This window comes from Lonchura striata, chromosome 4 (assembly GCF_046129695.1).
Source record: "Lonchura striata isolate bLonStr1 chromosome 4, bLonStr1.mat, whole genome shotgun sequence".
NCBI classification, from domain to species: domain Eukaryota; kingdom Metazoa; phylum Chordata; class Aves; order Passeriformes; family Estrildidae; genus Lonchura; species Lonchura striata.
The window spans coordinates 65,711,735-65,734,605 of record NC_134606.1 but is presented as its reverse complement, the minus strand read 5'-3'; the positions used below and the strand labels follow the sequence as shown (position 1 = coordinate 65,734,605).

Sequence of the window (22,871 nt, the reverse complement as noted above, 5' to 3'; positions counted from 1 at the left end):
AGTAACAGTAAATGGCTGCAACATTAGAAAACTTTTGGACAAAATCCTACAAGTAAAAGGACTGAGGAGGAACAGATGAGTAAGAGCCAATGCTACCTACCGTTTTAGAGCAGATACTTTTTTGGGGGATTTCTTTTTCAGTTTGGGTAATGACCTGTCTTGTTCAAATCCTTCATTGTCCAAAAGCTGTCGCATAGCTATATTGGCAAGCTGTTCCATTAGTTTAAATGTCTCACTGATATTAAGGAATACTGAGAAGAAATGTTCACTTGACCTCGTGCTCACTTTGATCATATCAGGGAAGAGCAGTGTAGCATTTTTCTCAAGCTGAGTGATATCAACCCAACGGATAACTAACTTTGCTGAACAGGAGCAAACAAAAAAACAAGATTCAGTATAAAAATGAGCATATTCAGGAGCTTTTAGCTTTCTCTTCCTATAAAATGCATTCAACTGACTTGTTCTAGCATCCTGAAAAGTTGGGTGCACAGCATAAACAGATCAAGTTTGTACAAACAAACCACTATCACCTGACAAACAGGAGATTAAAGAGTTTAAATATCATTTACTTTATTTACAGAATACCACAAGCATTACAAAGCTAAGTAAGTTAACATGAGTTATCACTGTCAGTGCACTTGCTCAGACTCTGATGTCCTCTTTTCCTCTGTAAGCAAAGAAATACAGTCAAAGCACATCAGACAGGCTTGTGTTATTTTTATACAGTAAAAAGTTTCAAATATAACAGCCAAGACAGAACCTTAGCTTTTCTCCCAACACCAATACAGGTGGTGTCTTTAAAGCAGAGGGTAAATCCCAGGACTGATCCATTGCCCATAACCAAATACTGCTTATTTGTTCACCTCCATAGTGCTTTGAATTAACTCCCTGTAGAGCAGACTGATTGCATCCAAAATATGGATGCAGTTCTTTATTCTGGGTCTCCTCTGAAACCTTTCTGACGTTCTGGTGTTGAACAAATGTAGATGTGTCATTTAAGGTTGCAAAGTGTGCCAGACTAGTACTTGAGGATTGTGTAAGAACAGAAGAGAAAGCCAGAACTGGTGTGATCTTGTCCCTGTTTCCTTTTGGGCATAGCTCCTGAGGTGAACCATGTCCCTAAGAAATGCCAAGTACCATTTTACAGAGAACTACTTTGATAAAGACCAAACAAACAAGGGAACAAGCACACAGTTAAGCAGTGTGACAAATCAGGGAATTGTTCCCTGCTTCTCTTTTCTTCAGTAGTGTCTTTGTACCCTCAGTGATCAGTACATGAAAAGTAACAACCTACAGGAGATTTCCTAACCATTTTTAGATGCACAAATTACCATTCGACTGAAAACATACCTTCCCTGCCCATGAGAAAAGAGTAAAAGCAAAGGTGATTAATGCTGAGATACACCCAGCCCTGACGGGGAACCTTCCCTTTCCAGTAACTGCAGGAGTAGTAGTTCACTAATTTCTCTTCCTCTGGCATCCCAAACAGCTTGTGAAATTTCACTATGGCTTCCTTGAATTTTTCTGTGTCATCATCCTCTTTGATGCCATTGATCTTGTTGTACTCAGCAATGATGCCCTGGCAGGGAATAAAAAAAAGGGACACATCCTGTTAGTAGCAATGGGCTATCAGATATCCTAATTCCCACTGCTATCCATGCCACAGGGCACAACGGTTATTGCAATGCCAAGGAAGTCGTTCAGTGAGCTCTTGTTCTTCTGCTCACTCTTTGGCTTATGTAGTTATTTACTTTATTTCAGGCTTACTCCCTACTGTGCCTAAGTCAAAAGCAACCAAACACCAACCACTTGCCAGTACCTTGTTTTAAATTAACCAGCCTAACTCAAATACTTTTAACAGCCCTGTGAAGCACTTCCGTTCTGCAGTATTTTCCTCTTCCCTCCTGGGGAAACAAACATAGGATTTCACATGAAATTTTTCTGAAGGGAAGGAAAAAAGGAAAGTTTGTTCTTTAGGGAAAATTTTATATTACTTCTATCACCCCTCTTACTGGGGGAGAAAAGGAACTACTGTTCTTTAGCAAAAATTATATATTACATCTATAACCCCTCTTATTGGACCTTGAGCACAGAAGAGCAAAAAGTGGGGGGTGGAGGGGCAGAAAGAAATAAAAAAAAAAATCTTAAATTAGATATACTAATAGGATGGAAACAAAATTCCCACTTTCAGGTGCAGATGACCCTCATGAAATTTGAAGAGGCAACAGGTGAAAAAATGTTTTTGGCTATTTTTAAAAACTATGGTTCCTTCTGTTCTATACTGAAGCTCTGTTTTATTTGCTTATTTTCCCAATCTTCTTTACAATAATCTCTCTTGTCTTTTATATAAAAGTTATAAAATTTTTGCCTTTTTTGTGACTTTTTGCCTTCAACTTGCTCCATATTTACATGAAGAGCAGAGTATAAGATAGAGAACTATTCACATATAGTATTCATCCAACTCTAAGAAGTAACAATTTCCTTAAGGATTATATTTTGAAACACAGACGTCTTCACGTATGAGATATTCCTATGATCATCTGTAGCACTCATACCTGATTCACTGGGGAAACACAAGAAACTGTGGGATTCATAAGAGAGCTGATTTACTATAGGAAATGTTAAAAGAGAAATCAGACAAATCCAACACTTTGAACATGCACCAGTAAATACATCAAATTTTCTTACAATTGTTGAACAAAGTATGTATTTTTAGATAATTCTTAGTACAAAAAAATACTTTTTGCCAGTATAGTTATCTGACCTATGAAGAGAAAAAGAAATTCTGAGAAAACCAACACTCCCACTCTCCACTAAGCAAACAAATCAATGAACCAGCAACCCTTAACACCTATATGAAGTGTCAATACTACAAGATTTAACTACACAGAAGAGGGGAGGAGACATTATGAGTGCATTAAAAAAATAAAATTAAGCCTTGCAATGGAAAAACAGTTGCACAAACAACTCTCAAAGTTTAAGACAGTGCAATTAATTTTAGAACTTACAATGCCTTAAGACTTGTCTACATATTTATATGGGTTTCTTAAAAAAATCACACTGCTGTAAGCTATGTGCACTATTCCCAGTTTCCCTGAGTTTTACACACGTGTTGCTACTTAACAGCTGGTAGTCCTTCAAAAAGGCAGAGCAGCCTGGGGACTACTCCAATTTGTTTCATATTCACATCACTTTTCTTTCCCCAGTCATATTTATCATTAACAACATTTGTAGTAATTAATACACTACCTGTATTTTTCCTCTGACAAATGTATTTATGTCATTCTCATTTTCAAAGATTGAAAGAGTTTGCAACAAATTCTGTTCCAGCCATTCCCAGTGTTCAGTGATTTCCTTCCTCGAGCAACCTATATAAAAACAAACAAACCAACCAAAAGTCACAAAATAAATAATTCACCAGTGCCAATGTCCTTTTAATCACAAACAAAAAACTCTAAGAAAACTTTCCAGTAAGTGGAGATGCAGTATTTCACTGGATGCTGTCCTTCTGAAAATTCCAAAATTTTCTTCCATTTGTATTTAATTTAACAGCTCCAATGAAGGCAACAGAATGCAACATTCTGTGCAACTTCCAGGGGAATGTCACAATTCTGGCTGTAGTACAGATTCTTAAATCATGTTACAGAACAGCCTACGTATGTAATCCATATTTCAGAACCACAAGTGATCGCCACTGCTGCTTCTCCTTAAAACTATGGGATGCAACCAGACCTTTCTAGAACTCAGGAGGTGGTCTGAACACAATTTTATCTCTTCTTGGCTTTTACACCACTGCAAAAAGCAATGATGAAATGCATGAGCTATGTATATAAAATTAAACTGTCATAATAAAAATTGCTTAGCTTGTAAGAGCAGTTACAAGGAGTGCAGACACACTATCATGATGAACTATTTCTTAAAGCTGTCTCTTTCTGGTTTGTGGTTCATCAATTATTTTTCATCACTTCTTCTGAAACTGCTTTGGTTGATTATTCCCAACTCATAACAATACATCTCTTCTTTTCCCCACTGCTTTTTGTCTTCATTACCTCACTGTTTACTCTCCCAGTCTCCCCTGCAGCAGATCACACAATCAGCCCAAAACCTACACCCCAGTTCTCAACGAATCATCATGACAGGCTAGGTCTTTCCCATTGCTTTGTTCAGGACTCAAATACATACCTGTTGCAATGTTTTAAACTACAGGTTATTTTTATTGCTGTTTTTAGCTATCTTAGCATATTAAAAGTATCCACCATTATACCAACATTGGCCTTTTAGGTAAATTAAGCAGTAACTCAGATTCTCAGAAAAGAGGAAGAAACCAACTTTAACAGCTAAAACACTGAACTTCAAAATACAAAGCCCTCAAGACTGGCAGGAAATAAAAATGAAAATAGCTACAACATAGCAACTTGCATGAAAATGCATATCATTACCATTGCCACAAAAAAATCTACAGCAGTTCTATACCTGAAAAACACACAAAGCCACTGTAAGAAGAACTGATTTAACAGGTGGTGAAGGATCTAAAAAAGTTCATTTCCAAACAGAATTTAGATATCACACCATTTTCACCTTAAACTGAGCATAGCACACTGGGGGGACACTGGCACGGGACACAGAAGTGCTACTACAATATGAAAGGCTGATTGTGTACAGCATTTTGCATTCCTAGACCATCAATTGTTCTTGAAAAGTAAGTAACAATTCTCCTGTATAATTCAATAGACAGAACTCAAAGCTGCACTGGAGAAAGGGCTGTTAACAAGACTTCTCTCCAGAGCTATAAGGTTTCAGATTCACCAGCTAGAATCCTCACACAGCCTAGATCAGTAGAGTTAATATCCAAGAAAATTCACATCCAAATCTGTCTAAACAATTTAGAGCAGACAAACCCCCCGGATTACTTTCATCTTCAGAATACTCTTGCACCGAGCAAGACCAAATGTCATATACGAATCATGAAACAACAATATTTCTTTGAGTCACTCTGTATAGCTATTTACTGAAGATGGAGATTATTTCTTTATTGAAGGCAGAGAAAAAGACAAATTTCTGTAAAAACAGATGACAAGTACCAAGGAACAGGCAGTCTACCCTGAGAGAACAGGGAGGGACAATGCAGGACAAATGAGAATTGCTTAGCTAAAGGCAGCCAAGGCCCTAAGTAACCTGTATAATTTTAACAACCCTTGATCAGTTCAGAAGGAATTGCTTTAGTTGCAAATTCATAAAATAACCACAGCACAGAGCCTTAGGGAACACTGGGCTGCTCAGCTTCAAGGTTGCATAGATCAATTATTTGCTCTCTGTAAAATTTTACCTCCCTGAAAGAACCACACTATTCCACACAAGTGGCAAGACTATGCCAATGCAGTCTTTTAATTTAGCCAAAACAACTAAGCCATCAACCAGGTATTAGGAGACTAAACATTTAAGAAACACTCCACAAAATAGAACCACAGATATATACATTAATTACATAAGCAATTTCAATTAGGGCTAAGATTCATAATTGAATAGCTTAAATGAAGACGGACTACTGTACTTCTACAAAATCCACAATATCTTTCCCAGAAGAAAAGCAAAATTCTCATTATTCAGCAGCACCATAAATTTCTACACATATGGTATATTTATTTATTTTGGGGCTATAACTCATAACTCTTCCTTCCATTTTATACCCCTGCTTATCTTGAGGACATACTGTAGGTAAGACTGATGCTCAATGCTGCGGCAACAGACAAAGCTTATTCTCAAGCTCCTCCTTACAAAGAACATTTGAAAAACCCAGGCTGGATAATTTCATTGGTCTCTACGCCCCTTCAGGTTCTGACCAGTGAAATGCCTGCAGCCTTAGGAGAGATGTGTTTGGGTGAGGCCCCTGTCAGTAAAGCCAGGGGCTGGTTAATTCACACAGTATTAGCCAGCCTGTGGCAACAGCTGTACACTGACATCTGGATGAAAATAAATAAACGTACACGTAGGTACTTTTACTATTCTTTCTTTTCTGAGATCCATGGAAAGCTGACATGCATTACTTATGGTGACAGCAGAGTAGATGACAGTAAAAAGCTGTTAAATGTAGATTTGTACCTTCATAATACCCACAGCTTTGTTAATATCTGGCTTTTCTATTAGCTGCCACCAAAGGTAAATTATGTTATATGAATTTTAAAATCTTCAGGGAGTTGGTACTAAAGGGTGTAGCGGGGGAAAAGGTTGTTTGAACTGATGCCTTCTTTCAGGTCTGGTACGATCAGAAATATTTATAAATACTTGTACTAATAAGAGCTATAAGCAAAACGTCCTGTTGGATTCAGAAGGTGACACTGCTTTGGTATCAGCTTTGCCAGACACAGAAATCATATGCTCCTAAGAACAGGGCCTGGTTTGAACTAAAATTATTCTATAGCAAATCTTCATCTGTTCTTCCTTCTCTTCCCTTCTCAAGAGGGTATTTGTCTGGAGGAAAAGTCATCCAAATAATCTAAATGTCAAATTTCATTGGGAGAATGGGCACTAATGAAGTGGCAGTTAGTTGAGAAGAAGCCCACAGCATCACTAACCAGTATTTTTGAATGTCAGGCAGCAGTGGGAGTGCTGGACGTTACCAGGCCATTAAAGAGATGATAGGCATGTATCCACTTCTCATTTGTTCTCTCTTCTCAATTCTTTTCCAAAGTAACAGAGTTTTGGCTGTTGCCAAAACCTTTCTTGCCAGGGAAACTTTTGACCTGGAGGAGCTGCTGAAAAGTTTGCATTTGCAAAGACTGAAATGTAATACTATCAAACCAATGATCTGATCTGACAAGCTTGGCCAATCAAAGCTAAATGACCTGGATCTTCTGCAATTAACTGCAGACCTATTTTCAGAGACAGCAGAACAAAACCAGAGACTAACTCCATTCTGTTTTATGTTACTTGCAAGAGGTACCTGACCACAGAAATAAGCACTTAGTACAGGATCTGCTACATGCAAAAATCCTATTTAATGTACAAACATATCAACTCAATTGTTTTCAGTACTATAATAACAAAAGGAGCAGCTAGATCTGTCCAAGTTGGAGCATTAAAGACCAAAACTCTTAAAAGTTGTTGCATCTGTGTAAGAACATACACTTCTGTAGTTAACTTTAACCTAGCTAGCATCTTGCTGAATTCTAAGTACATCATATATAGAAAGACCACATACTGTCTCAAATAAGCATCCAGGAGGCAGGACATCCCTGAGATCTAGATGGTATTTATCTTGGAAGAGACAGGAAATGTATCACTGCTTGCTATTCAGTATTTATGTGAGTGCTGGGGCTGCACTTTCTTCCTGGTTACCATTGCAAGGGAAGCCAGGTGCCCTGTCTGGATAACTGGTACTCCTCCAATAATCCAGGTTCTCCTCCCTCCATTCTCTTTAGAGACATCCCATCACCCAGGAATGCTGCACTTTAGAAGTGCTGTACGAGTGAGCCCTGGGAATGGAGAGGGGTAACGCAAGAAGGAGGAATGGGTACTGTTGGTCTGGGAACACCTTTTGGAGAAGAAAAGTGGAAATAATAGATGTTTCATCCCTACTCCATGGCTATTTCTGGTTTCATTCAGTCATTGTGCATAACACACCCACCCCCCCCCCCCGCCCCCACCCGATGCTGGCATTCAAAGTCTGACTAATAGAAAACTACGGTGCCACTGAATTTTACCACTACAGCAGGTTTTCATCCTGACCCATTTAATCGTCCTGACATGACTGTGCTCAGCAGGAAGGATGCTCTCTTATTATGTTATGTGACACAGTATCCAGGAGAATAAAAATCCACATCAGTGTATTTGTCCTTACCACAGGCAATGGTCCAGTAGACCAAGGAGTCTGGTGCTTGGTAGAGGATTCGATACGGTGCCACTCTGGCACTGGAGTCCAACACAACATCAAGAGTACCCACAAGGAGACCTGTAGAAGAGGAAATTCTGATGAACACACAGTGATGGAAAATTCAAGATCCCACAGGAGGGGGTTCTGCAGCTCCTCCCCATTCCATTTCAACCTCCACAGCAAAATGCAGATCTACATATTCATCCTCACGCTTGTTGTCTCAGGCTGTAAAGAGGAAGGGTGATTTAATATGGAAACATCTTTAGCTTAAACAAGACTTCAGCTCTTTAATGTCCAACAATGCTACCATAAAGACAGGCAAATTGAAACAAAGCAGAAGGTAGTTGTGTTATAAAATCATGTTTAAAAGTTACTTAGCTCTTTCCTGTGTTTCATACACTGCTGGAACCCTGAGCAGTAAAAAACCTACCAACTACAAACCCTCCTCCAACACCAACAAGACACCCCAGACAATACATCCTATAAGGGTTCAAAACCTGAGTGTCAGCTAGGTAAAACTAATGGTTTCCAGCAAAAATAATTGTGCTACTTAACAGTCTGATTATTTAGGGTAGGAAGGATCAAAATGCCTTAAGAGTCAAGCTGGTTTTCAGATGAAAGGATACTGTGGAAAGACAAAGCTATGCTGTTTTCCAGAAGTAGCTTTGAAAATTCTTTGCTGCTGAGAGAGCCACCAACAGTTGCGTACCAAAAGCTACCAGTAATTCCTTACTGTATTTCCACAAATTCTAGATCCTCTTTTTATAATAAACTACATATAAAACAAAACTCTACCCTCCCAAACTCTCTGCAAGAAGGACCTATTTATTTTTAAACTATGTAAAAGTTTTCCCGTTTTTCATCTCCACAAAGAATTTTAATCTCCCCTGCAGCGATGCCAGATTTAAAGTTTCATGTTGAATTTCTCAGAAAATTGTTTGGGAAAAAAATTTTGAAATGTATAAACAACAAATGGATGAACTTTCAGAGATTTTTTTTTTTCTGCAAATATTTATTGGGGCAGAAATTAAAGGTATTTTTCAAATAGCCAAAATAAACACCATGAACCAAACAGCACGCACCAAAAATAATTTTAAAACTCTCCTGTTAGAAGTTCTCTTCTTTCAAGTCTCACATGTTCTCTTTTACTGTCATTGTTTTATTAGTTCCCCATTTTTCCCTGCCATAACTGGTATATGCAATACTGCTTCCCTTGCTGTTCCTTCACATTTGTGCTGTGCATCATAAAGATATAAAAGCAGTACCCTTTTTCCATCTCAGTAGGTCCCGCAAATGTGAACTGAAACTGATACTAAGAAACACCCCACCTACCAGTGATTTTGTATTTCCCCCATTCTATCTCTTTTATTTGTATTTTGTTTTATACAGATCTTCTCAGGTTGGAGCAACTGTAATCTCCTTCTGTTCAATGAATTAGCACGCGCCACATCTTAATCCAAGAATTATGCAAGACATGAAAAACAAGTCTGGGCACAACATCAGGCCACTAGTAAGGTGTGCTACAAAGCTATCTGACAATTATAGGATACAAACACAAAATATGAGTGTAAAATATCCCAATGTACATTAGTCTCACTAGCTTTAGTTGCCCCTCATCTCTCACATGTTTTGATTACTGGTTGTACACTGACAAGCTTTCTCTGAATAATTCTCCACCAGCCCTTCTAGATACACTCTGGCTCCTTTCAAACTCAGGAGAATGAAGTAGGTTAAAATGCGCCTTTATTTTTTTTTTTCCTCTCCATCTGAGCTTCACAAATGCAGTATGGCCCTGGCCCAGAAAGCACATGTCACTTCAACCAAGGGCAAAATCCTCAAACAGGTAAAGCTGCCAGTACTGCTCAACTAAAGCGGGGACCAAGCCATACACTACACTTTGTTCATAGTCTGGGTTTGCTGCAAATACAGCAGGAATCTTTTCCTTTTGCTTTTCAGCTTCACATGACTACTGACAGTAATAAATATGCAATAGGCATGATGTAATATCTAAATAAAGTTGTATGCTGGTCAAGTGCAATCTTCTCTGAGATAAGCAACACTGTTCATTCCCTGTATTCTTTAAAAACATGCTTGTTTCTTTCCTCCTGCTGTATTTCCAAATTCACTGGCATGTGAGTGGTCCTGCCAAACAATTCTGCCCCTAGTTCTTGGAGTGCTGTAAAAACTGGGATATGCAGGTAAGATCAGGAAGTCAGAACAAACCTACTGACTTGTACAGCAACATCAGGTCCAAAGGAACTTCCCATCCTACTTTCTTCTCCCCTGGATATGATAGACAGGGGAGGAACATCTCCCTGTCCCACCAAACACTGTAAGACAGAGCAATGTATTTAAGAAATGTGAAGAACACTATGAAAAAGGCACCAACAAAAGAGAGAAGCCAGCAGTGACTGAAACAACAGATGGGAGGCAGGAAAGGAAAAGAAAACAAAGAATACTTTCCAGTGGTGCAGTAAGTAGGAGTTGGTCAGGGGCTTTTCAGTAAACAAATGGAAAAAATAACCAAAAATGACCATAGTGAGGTCAAAGGAAGAAATCTGACAGAATTCCAGAACATCGCAGGGAAATTCAAATGTGAGCTTACCAAGATAACTGCAACTGACAGTTTATCAGTAACATTTTACTTGTATCATGCAATAGCTGTTTTGACAGACAATACATGTGATATTAAAGAAAAGCATGTGTTTTTATCATGTGAAAACTTGTGCAATTGTGCAGCTGGGCCTGCTTGCTCTCCTTCATGAACTGTTCCTTTTCATGTTGTTAGGTCAGTGCTGGTTGTTTTCGGTTTGGGTATCTGTTGTTTGGTTGGGTTTTTTCACAATGCAGACATGTGATGCAACCAGAATGAAATCATAGCAGCTCATACTGATAATCTGTTTGAGGATTTTCTACATGAAGCAGAAATGAAAATGAAAAAAAAAATATTAAGAGAATGTTAATAATGTTCATTAGTTCATGAATTTTTAATGTAGCAAGTACCTTTTCAGACATGATTAAGTAACTGAGTTTCTATAGAAACAAAGCAGGCAACCAAGAATCATATCTCTTATATTAGACTAGCCCTTGGGCAAGAGCCAGTGATTTACCCAGCATCAAATCACAGGACTATACTGACTGCAAATTTTTTCCCATTATTTCATCAGGTTTCTGATTGCATAATGAAATAAGGGGAGAAATTTCCAATGTAAGAATACTAAATCTGCAAGCCCTTGTTGAAGCAAGAGGTTTTCATGAGACAAGGTTTATTTAAAGCACATGGTATAATTTGTAGGATTAGCATCTGGCTAACTGATGGGAGCCCAAATTCTGAAGGCACTCGAGCATGATTAACCATTTATGTACAAACAGTCCCATCACACACACGTGCTACATTTCTAAAGCAACCATACATGGACAGGAGGGGAAAAGGGAGGCCTAATGCCTTCACTTTGCTTGATACAACTTTTTAATGAAGTCAGGTTCCTCTTTTGCAAACTTGAATTTTAAAGCGAAGGTTCAGAAGATTCATCAGTGTTCTCTTTCTTTTCTGTAACACACAGGCATTAGCAGAGGAAAAAAAAATATATGTACTATGTGGAACCAGGGAATACAAAGCCACAATTGGCTAAGGACCTGGGCAATTGCTCTTGCAGCGTGTTACTGGAAGGACATACAATGCACTAGAGGGAATTACTGGAAAAAGGGTTCAGTTACCCGACGCACTTTGTGCTGAAGGAAGAAATCACACTACATTTTACTTATCTGACCACATTCAATGGTGGCTCACATTTAGTCATAAGCTGGAGGGGGAGCCTATAACCCTTGCAGAAAATACAGATTAGTAGTTTTTATTCATTAATTAATGTATGATGTGCTCTACTTGTACCTTTACAACAGCAACCCATTTTTAGCTTATTTTTTTTGCTAGAAGGGACTACGACCACTTGAAGCCTGACCTTCTCCATAACACAGACCCCCTTCACAAAGGATATTTTTCAGAAAGATAGGTCATCTTTGTTTGAAAACTAAGCCAATAGCTTCAGCCAGCTGGGAGTCTTCCAAGCACCACTGCAGTCCTTGTTCCTTGGAGACCAGTATTCCAGATGACTTACAAAGTCCAGACTGATTACAAACTACCCACAAACAGTAATGAAATCAAATGATGACCTGTAGAATCAACCTGGTACATTTTAAGCATGCACAACTCAGAGTACATAGACTTGAACACCTGTCTGAACACAATATCTGTGACTATTTGGATATCCATGGCACAGATCTTTGCTGCGAGAATATTTCTCTCTCTTTCTTTTTTTTTTCTTTTATTTTTCATAATAATTTGCAAGTGTCTTTGTAAAACATCAATTAGGAAAAGGAAAAACAAGTTTATGCACTGTACACATGAACAGACTCTTTATTAGCAAAGGATTTTCTTATTAAAACACTAACCCTTTTCCACAGGAAGCCATGTTTTCATTTAAAAACACAAAGACTGAGCAGTCTTTATCACCCTTCTACAGTCCCCCTCACAGCAGTATTGTATTTGAGAGCTTTTGTGTTTTACCTGTTCAAAATAAATTGGATTACGTATGGAAGAGTGAAGATCTGGATTATATATTACCTCTAGTGCACCGTATTAAAACACTTAAGCCAATGAATTATAATAAATAATGACACTTCCAAGCTTAAGAACTACCAGCAGCCATGGCTTTGTTGCACAGCAAGCACAAAAATTCTTGGGATGGTAACAGACAGTGATGCTTCCTAGTAATTTCTAACCTCAGAGTAGAGGTGCTCTCAGCACACACCAAGGACACATCCATCCTTCAGTGACATTGGCTGAACTTGTGCCACACCTTGCCTTGAGCTGAAGGATGTCACCCTGCACTTGGTGCCACTGACTGCTGTGCCCTCCCTTCCCCCAGTCTGCCTCAGTACAAACACATGTTATTCACATGGCTCTCATCCTCCTTCCAGGCTGGCATGCATCCATACCTCAAAATACCTTTTGTTTGAAGATTTTTATCTAAAAATGTCTAAACAAAGATTGCACATATTTTTAGCATAAAGAGTAAATACAAAATAATACCCTGTAAAAGAGCTGAGATATAACACAGGTCAGACTATGACTCTTGGAGTCAAGATCATGAGCTATCACTCAAACAGTCTCATGGATTTCAGCAGCCTATTTTTGTAGGAGCCTAACACCACAACCAGGAAAACTTGGATTGTCACATGTGTCACAAGCAAGAACGTTTCAAAACAGGCACCGTGACATTCCAACACTGAATCAAAAACATACTGCTTAAAAGGTCCTCAGTATTTAAAGCATGCTGATGACTCCTCTTTCCACTAAAGTAAGAGGGACACATAATGAGATCTGGTCATAAACCTGAAACGCCCACGGCACCTATTTAGATTGTAGATGGCTGCTGATCTTTAAGAAAGCTTCAATCAATAGGGTTGATTTAAATAATATTTACACCCTGAGCATTCTGTTTTATATTGATTTAATGGACAATGAATAAACGCTTCCTAAAGTTCAAGTGTTCCTTCCTGAGCTATAAATACAAGAACTCATACCAACACATAAGTAAAGCACACAGCACTAGGTATTGTTTTTCATAGGAAGGATAATGAATCCTCACTCTTCCATTCTTTCTCAAGGCAATTTATGAGATTAGCTCTCTCATTTGTTATTACAGGATGAGATCATCCCATTACTTGTCTGTCAAAACTCAACCTAGAGCAACAACCTGAACTCCACAGGTAATACTATGGACAAATCCTTTTAAAATGGGGGGTGGGTCAATGCTATTTGATTTAATTTCACAGGAAAGCCTACATAAATTGAAAATACTATCCATCACACAAAAATAATAGAGTCTTAAACTTCCAATACTGGCAATAAAGGCCACAAAAGTAAGAATATAAGCTCTTCATTGTGAACACTGCCCTTAAGACTTCATGAAGGGCTATGCTTTTTTAATAGGTGTTCATTCACATAAATGAAGGTTAAATCACCTCTAACCTATTTTCTAACTGTCTTCCTATGTGGCTCATATGGGCATCTAATGTGGTATCAAGAAAACCAAATTCTTCCTCTGGACTTATAACAATATTATTTAACTAAATAATAAATTAATAATGATATCTATTTCTTAAATATATACATTTCTTAAATAATTAAGAATGAGATCATTAGGCTTGGTTAAGTTTTCCCCAATGTGTGCCTCTGCTTCTCTCTCTTCCTACCAACACAGTTCTATAAATCACAGATTGTCCAGCCACCCTTTTATTCGCACAGGAGTTTTCAAACATGTTCAGTGAAACCGATTCTGAGGAAGAATTGTCACCCTACTGACATGTAGTAAGAAAAGCAGCAAAACCAGTAATTGTTTTCTGTCCTCAAGCAGAGAAAGAAACAAAATAGAAAAAACCAACAAAACAGAAAAAAACCTCCAAACATCACCACTGCTAGCCTAAGAAAAATTACTGTAAACTGAATCTGGTTTGAGGATCAAAGGGGGCACAGTAAATTCAGCTTGAACTCAGGAGGAGCAGTACTGAAGCATGTTGAAATACAAGCTAAATCTGAAAAGAAGCAATAGCTTCAGAAAAAGAGAATTTTAAATTTTCATAGTTCTGATTGAATGCCTGCAGATAGATCAGATTGCAATAAGCTATCAGAGGAGGCACTTTACCAGGGAAATGAACAATGCTGAACAGAAGATCCTAATAATTCTGGCTGATAAAATACTCAAAAAAACCAGAGGGGAACAATAGGAAAGAACAGTAAAATTCAAAACATTAAAAATGAACTAGCTGAAACCAAGATTACTGTTGTGGTAGAAATTCAAACACCCCTAGCTGGAAACTTCAGGAAAAAAATAATCAAAAATCCACCATAGAAAAGAAAGAAAATTCTTTCTTTGTAAAGAAAACAAATGGAAATATTTGGAAGAAGACTTCTAGAACCTAAGATCACCTAAGCACCAGGTTTAAAGTCAAAATGTAAATGTAATTTCTGAATATCAACATTAATCAGATAACAGAAGTAGGATTAGTGATCAATGAGATGAAGAAAAGTAGGATTTCAGTCAAATGCTCACAGCTCTTTATACACATTGTATCATCATACTTTAGCAAAATCAATGGCAGAGACAACTCCTGTCTCTGGAAAAGCCATATGAAGTGTGATTCTGTGAAGGATAAAAACAAGGAGATTCTGCCTATTTACAAGACAAAATACTGTAGGAGAATACACGTTCAAATTAAGTTCCAAAGACGTCTGAGTATATGCTAACATACTTTGTGGAACCTTTTTTAGTTCTGCAGGAATCTAATTGAAACTATCAAGGGCCCAAACCTCTGTGAAATATGATACATTCCTACAAGGATGCATAACTGGACAGTAGAGTGATGGAAATTTGGAAACTGATGTGAAGAAGTGCTACTTCTTCTACAACTTTCAGTGTGGGACTGTAGAATACTAACAAAAGCCCTGTAACCAACACAAACTCCAGTATAATGCAGAAAATTAGTAAGTGGCCTAGACTGATTGCTTACTATCTTGTGATCCTGTGTGACATTTCCTACAGGAAATCCTGTGCAGGGTTTCCTACAAACAGAGATCTCAGGAGAAAGAGCAGGCCACCCTGGAATTCCACGTGTCAAACAGCAGTATTATTTCAAGGGCAAGAATGGCAAAAGGCAGCTCAGCTCAGCAGCCTGGATCGGCCCCACTACTCACAGTGTAGGAGGTAAAGTATCATTCAAGTAAAGTCCTTGGCCAAGAAATATCAGAGAAGTAAAGCTAGACCAAGCAACATCTCAGGCACTAGAGATGTTGTCTCTACAGCCAACAGAAGAGCTGGAGATGCAGAGAAGCATTAGGCAGGAAGTGAGGAACTGGGAAAAGCATCTGGGAATTCAACAGAAAGGCTGTGAGTCAGTCTGGGGAATCAAACACCAATTCAGCCCTAGACACCTGCATGTTCCTTGAAGTGGAAATGCACTGGTGTGGAGAAGTAAACACACCCACAGCAGATCCTAAAGAGCAGCTCAGAGCATCAGAGTAGATTTGGTGTACTGACAAATGCAAGTAGAGCAGAAGAGATCAGCTTTCACTCTGTGTGCCAAAAAGATCATGGAAAGCTGATGGATAGGCTGCCCATCCCTATCCATTATGCTAATTGCATCCATTTTGATAAGCACTGTATTTCAAGTATCAGAAAGCACATGCTTTGTGCTCAAGTCTGACATGCAAAATCCCAACTACTCGAGTCAACAAAGGCAGAATGTGTCAAGTTTGTTAAAACATGTACCATATTTTGTTCAGGCAGATGATCAACTGGCCAAAAGCTTTTCTAAATCTTAAGCATAAACAGGTTTTCAAGTAATTTCTTCCTCAACTCTCTGAATTGAGAGGCTGCGAGCAAGACAGAATCTTAGCTCCAAATGTGAAATACTAACAGTGCTGTCCAGCAAGGCTGCAGAAAAGCTTTTCAATTTAGAACACTGTCACAGTATTAAAGATTATACTAGATCTGATGTTGATATGTCACGTCAGCCAGCCAAGCTCAGAACCTCTCCTTTTTGCCTTTCCAATGTGGAAATTAAATGACAACTCCTTTTGCAAAAATATCTGGGGAGAAGTAGTATTTCATCAGATCCTTTTATCATCAGAAGTCAGCATATTTCCATCTGCTCCTTCTGCTTAAACATTTGAATCATTCTTACAAACAAGGCATGGACTTAAAACTCCTACCGCACCTCTCACACAGGCTCTGTCCCAGCTGTAAGTACATATACCCTACCTGCAAAATAATTCACTTCTAAAAACAGTTCTTGCTAAGAACAACTTATTTCCCTTGGATTCAGAGATCTCACAATAACATTTTAAACAAAGTCACTTAGAATTTCATCTCTACTTCATACACACAAATGTACACAGGCAAAATGAGCACAGTAGCCAGCAGTTAATTGTATGACAGCCTCAGTCTCTCTTCCTGTAAGCTCCAAGTGAATACATCGCTCTGCCATCCATTACCAGGTACAATAATTCCTTACTATAATGTCTTGAAGTAGAAGAGTTTGTCAAACATTATCACAGTATAGCAGAAAGCAGTTAAGAGGCATTTTTAAACCTATTTGTTGCATATGAATGCAAGATACACTTAATAACTAACCTTTCAGTTGTTTATAAAGTTTATGACATGTTCAAGATCTTTACATCCATAAAAGTAATAGTGTCATACAGGGAACAGTGCCCAAATGATGGTAGAGATCTGGGTTCATGTTCTGTCCAAATGCCTCTGCTACAGTTGATGCAGGCTGCTGTGGAAATAAATATACCACATTCCTCTGGAGAAGGAATTATTTAATACAGACCAAACTACCAGACTTCCAAGGGAAGCAAGAAAAAGATGAGGAAAGAAAATACTTTATTCTCTGTTGGTGAACAAAAGGAAAATGAAACACCCAACCAACGGTCACACAAGTAAAATATGGGCATGGTATTATGTGCAAGGCATGAAACAATTTAATTACAGAGAAAGCTCATCAACTATCAAATACTTTTAAAGCAGAAAAGTACATTTTTTGGTCTTGTCCTGGAAGATTAATGCAGTGATGCAAGATAATGTGAGTTTTCAGAACAGCTGTGAAAATCCAATTTAAAATCCAATTTAAAATCTTTTCTATTTTCTTCTTCTTAAAAAGGAAAATAAAATCCAAACAACCCTTCAATTAAGGCATGCTTACAAAGAAAAGGCCCACTGATGTGACTGGTAATGACATTGACACAATAACTTAAATGAGTCCAGACTCTAATTCAGTATAAAAATGGATCTACAGTACCTATTAAAAAGCAGTATCTCTGAAGCAAACCATTGATCTAATACACCTTGTTAGCAGAGATTACATCTATGGACTCACTAATCAGCACTGCCCTAATGCATTAAGAGATCATCATCATTCTCCTAACTTGTTACAGTATGATATAGTGAAGAAAATGCCTCCAAACAAGTATTTAAATAAGTTTCTCTGTTCAACTGCTTCATAAACCAAGGCCGAGAGGAGAAAACCAGTGTAGAAAGGGCTGATTTTTCACCCCTTCCCCCAAAGTGACTGAGACTCCTTTTCCTGCAAAGCACTGAGGCACTCAGAGTGGATCCAGGAGAACTGGTAACTTGAGTACTCTTCTTCTGCTCCACATAAAGCCAACAAGAAGTAACAACACCAACCCCCAAGGCTACATAAAATACCTGGCTTTAGACTGAGACATGCCAAAAAAAGTTTGCCATGTTCACAGGTGGAGGGAAGGGCATGACACTTAAGCCTGATCAGTTTGGTGATGACAGTTTCACGGGTGAGGGCAATGCCAGAGAATCAATGCTTCTCATTGTCTAGCCACTGCTTCAGTTACATGATGAAGCCACCTAATGTCATCATACCCACAGTCTCATCAATTTGAATGTCAATTCTCATTCTGCAGTTCAAAACAAATGACTTCAAAAGTCAATAATGAGGGAGTATAAGTCAGCAAAAGTTAGATCACAAAAAAAAAAAAGACAGCTGTATTTACATCCTCTCTTGCAAATATGAATTGAGATCATCCCTAGTTAAAAATCTTGTATACAATATTTCTAGTCAGCTTCAAGGACATATACGTTAGTTTCCCACAGAGCAACCATGCTAAAATTTATATATTCATGGGTGGCTAACTTCTTAGATCATATCTGAGCAAATTTCAGTATTACATTGCTACAGAAAGGGTGATTAAGGAGGAAAAAAACCACAACCCACCACACCAAAAGTTATTTTTTTCCCGGTTCACTTTTGACCAGGTAACCTCCACCTTTGTCACAAGATCAGGATCACCTAGGGAGCTTCCAAAGGGTCATCCTAAATGCTATAATTACTACAAACTATGTATCCTGTTTACCATGTCAGCAGATTTAGTCTTTAACTCAGGATCAGCCAGATCCTTCAATACCTTGCTTTTAAGCAGTCTTTCCTATCAAGAACAATCCATTGGCTTTCTCCACCTTCCTTGTCCCTCAACTGGCAGACCACAGGTGTTAAAAGAACCAGCAGAAAATTTCAGCATTTCCATGAAAAAAAAAAACAAAAAAACTAAGTCCCATTTATGCCTGTCACGTTGGGAGTGGCTTGAAGACATCATCCATCCCTCCCTCCCTTCCTCTCCCACCTTTTGTTGACCACTGTGTGACAAACCCTTGCCATTTTAGGTCTGATAAGTTCCCATATGTTCCTTTAAATATTGCCAGCTCTGATAAATTAGTTAGTTACAGGGATCTGATAATTTTTGGCAACATACTGAAAAAAGCTACAACTTTTTACCAGCCCTTTTCTGTACAACCAAACAAAACCCCCGGAAACTAACTTGTTGCTACTACCTCAATGCCACAGCAGCTGAATTCCAGGCAAAGCACAGGCACTAGTAAGAGCTACATTGACAGCAGATTTCAAAATATGTGGAGAACTTCACCTTCTAAATACTCATAATATGGACTATATAGACTTCATTCACATACTAAAAAAATGGATACAGAGCACAAATATTTAAATTCTAAAAGGCACGGGGATAATTCAGAAACTATTTCTATTTCTCTATTCTTAACTTCCAGCAAATGCTGCAGGCTTATTCTGGCCTCCAAAAAGCGAAAAAAAAGAAAAAAAAAAGAGCACACATGAATTCTACTTATCCTACCTCCATACAAGGACAAAATCTTCCAAAAGTGCTTCTCCATCTGTAAAGTGGCATCACCAATCAGACTATTACACATACACCTGCAAGAATTCTTAGGAATGCATGGACTGTGCAAACAGGTTGATGAACAGAACCCCAAATTCCCAACCTGCTTCCCAGTAACTGAGATATGACTGGAAAATTGATGGCTATCGCAAACCAACTCTAATTCAAAGATAACAAAGTCAGAAAGGTAGAAGAATGTCTTTTCAGACCTTGAGAGGCCAAGGGGTAATCAATGAAAGGAGAGCCTGAGAAACATTTTTCAGTAAGAAGAGCAGTGGTGAACTTTTGAGGCAAAACATGTTTTTAATGGATTTATCAATCCTGTCCACACTTCAAAAGATTGTAAAATAAATCTAGAAATCTACAGCCAATGTGGAGTGGCGGCCGGTCATTTCCCACACAAGAATAAGGCAGTTTATCAACACAACACTGATTGAAGATCTCAGCAGAAAACAAGAAAACACATTTCACAGCAGTGCCTTAGTTTAGATTATGAACTGTTTGCAAGTCCATAGAGCATTGAAGGTCTGAAGAAACACTTAATCTCACAGTAAACATGTACAGGACCTTGAACCAAACACAGATGCAGTCCATATGTTCATTTTGCTTAGCCTGAAGTACTAATTATCACCCAAGTGCATACAGAAGAAAGCACAGGTTTCAGGAGAAGTAGCTTGATTATTCTGCACCAATTCAAGAAGTACCAGTGGAAACACCATTGGGTTCTGTATCTCCAATCTCATATAAATACATATACGCTGCCTAAGAAAGGGTGGAAGACCTCGATGAACGTATATGCACAGTATTATTAAGACCTAGGTGAGCATGACCCAAACCTCTACAAAAGCGTCTCCAGCTACCAGCAGTCGGAAACAAAGCATTCGGGCAACATACTTCACAAGGCCATCTGGAAAATACGGACAAGCCGAAGCAAACCCGTTCTCCCCGTCAATTTCTGAATTACAACATTGTCTTATTTCACGGAACGCGTGCTGAAGGCTCGGCAAGAAAACCCTCCCGGAACCTGGGGCAAGTCACGCCCTGACTGATGCGCGGAGCCATCGGTCACCGGTGGGCTCCCACAGGAGGCTCCAGCGCGTAAATCCGCCTGGGAATCCGGGCGCATTGCCCGAGTCCGGCAGGACCGGGGAGCGCCGCGGAGCCGCGCCCCGGCCCCGGAGGGACCCGCGGCCGGGAAGCGCCGAGGGCCGCGCCCGGCCCCGCCGCCGCCCTTACCCGCCAGTCCGCCGCCGCCGCCATCGCCGCCGTGCCCCTTCCTCCTCTGCAGGATGAAGTAGGGGTTGGCCCGCTCCGTCACCCACAGCGCGTTGGCCAGCAGCACCTCCTCGGGGTTCACCCACATGCTCCCGGCGCGGCCGACAGCAGGCCCGGCGGGCTGGGGGCTGCCTCACGCACGCAGCGCCCGCACCAGGCGCCACCGTGCCCGGCCGCCGCGGCAGCGGTGGGCACCGGGCGGAGGCAGCAGCCGCATGGCCCCCGCCGCCTAGCCGCGCTCCGCCGGGCGTGGAGGGGCGGCTGCTGCGGCCCGGGGCGGCGGCAGCTCCCGCCGCAGCGGTGACATCAACGCGGGCCCGGCCCCTCCGCGCTGCCGCTCGCACCAAACCCGCGGGAGCGGCGCGCCCCCGCGCCGTGCGCGCCGCCCGCCGCCGCTCCCGCCCCGCGGGGAGCGCGCTCCGCTCCCCGCACCTGGGCACGGCTGCGGCGGGGCCGCGCTCCGCAGGGGCGCCGAGACCGCCCTGCCCGAGGTGAGCCCGAGCCGGCAGGAGGGCCAAATGGGTCCTGGGCGCATCCAAAGCGCCGTGGGCAGCAGATGAGACAGGGGATGCTGCCCCTCTGCTCTGGCGAGACCCCGCCTGAAGCGCTGCGGTCAGCTCTGGGGTCCCCAGCCTCCTCTGCAGACAGTCTGAGAGAGTTCTGGTTGCTCATCCTGAAGAAGAGAAGGCTCGTGGAGATTTTATAGCACCTTTCAGTGACTGAACGGGCTGCAAGAGAGCTGGAGAAGGACTTTTTGATAGGACAAGGAGTGATGGCTTCAAACTGCAAGAGGGTCGGTGTAGATTAGATGCCAGGAATAAATGCTTCAGTAGGAGGGTGGAGAGGCGATGGACAGTTGGCACAGGTTGCCCAGAGATGCTGTGGATACCTCATCCCTTAAAGCGCTCAAGGCCAGGTTGGGATGGTGCTGGTCTAGTGGGAGGTGTTCCTGCCCATGGCAGGGGGTTGAAATGAGATGATCTTTAAGGTACTGTCCGACCCAAACCATCCTAAGATTCCCCTTTTAACTACCTGTTTTGAAAGACTTGGCCTTCTCATCATGTGGCTCAGAGAATTTTGTGAAATTGTGTGTCAAAAGGAAGAGTAGGTTCTGGTCTCAACCAGAAGGAAGCCATCTGCCAGAGGAGGTGACACTGCCTTCTTGCCACAGCCCCTTTTCTGTGCCTGTTCTCTGCCATGCCCCACACTATGTCTGAAATTCACCTCTGCTGCTGAAGACCACCTTGTGCCTGCTGCTAAAGTTGGGGGTAATTTTTGAGGACCTGAAGAGCCTTATAATAAAGCATACTCAAAGGGAACACTAGTGTGTATAGATAACGCATTTTCTACCCTTGTAGCTCTGAATGCTATTTGGTTTCCAAGTTGTCAGGAAAGGACTGGTCACACTGACCTCGCTTTAGGTGTAAATTGTTACTTTCCAATCAGATTTGTATATTTATTTTATTAAAGATGTTGATAATGCTAAATTAAACCCCAAAGACAACATAAAGCCATTTTTTTGGGGGCATGAACTGCTTATGCAGGCTGTACTTTATAGCAGAGTCTAGCCTTTCATCAATTGGTGCTGGCATGGAGCTGGTACCCAGTGTCCATCACGACAGAAAGACAGAAGAAGACAGAAACATGGTCCTGAGAGAAATGACTCTTCATCTGAGGTAGCAGCCATGTGGTTGTTACCAAAGAGTTCAGGACGGGGAGGTGACTCTCCCTGATATACACTTAGAAATGGCCAGTTCTGCTCTGAGTTCCACTGCACTGTGGAGACTGTTCATCTTCATCATCAAAGAAGGCAGCTGCCCCTTGAATGGACATGCAGAAGAGCCTCTTCACTCTTTCCCAGAGCAGTGGAATTAAAACTCCAGTGATGAACTGACCAAAACCCCCACCTCCCTGTCCCCCTGTGCTGTTGGTGGGAAGGAGGGA

The 22,871-nt window shown here is 40.5% G+C and overlaps 1 protein-coding gene across 1 annotated transcript in view; it reads right to left on the bottom strand.

Annotated features, from left to right (window-relative positions):
* Window positions 1–21,128, bottom strand: part of TBC1D9 (TBC1 domain family member 9) — a 45,923-nt gene extending 24,795 nt beyond the window's left edge. Inside the window, exons 1-5 of the mRNA XM_021526497.3 lie at window positions 20,889–21,128; window positions 7,838–7,948; window positions 3,250–3,368; window positions 1,351–1,579; window positions 101–362 (exon numbers count right to left, since the gene is read on the bottom strand). Coding sequence (XP_021382172.2) covers window positions 101–362; window positions 1,351–1,579; window positions 3,250–3,368; window positions 7,838–7,948; window positions 20,889–21,015 — 848 coding nt within the window. The 5' untranslated portion in view covers window positions 21,016–21,128. The remainder of the gene's footprint in view (window positions 1–100; window positions 363–1,350; window positions 1,580–3,249; window positions 3,369–7,837; window positions 7,949–20,888) is intronic.
* Between the last annotated feature and the right edge of the window lie 1,743 nt (window positions 21,129–22,871).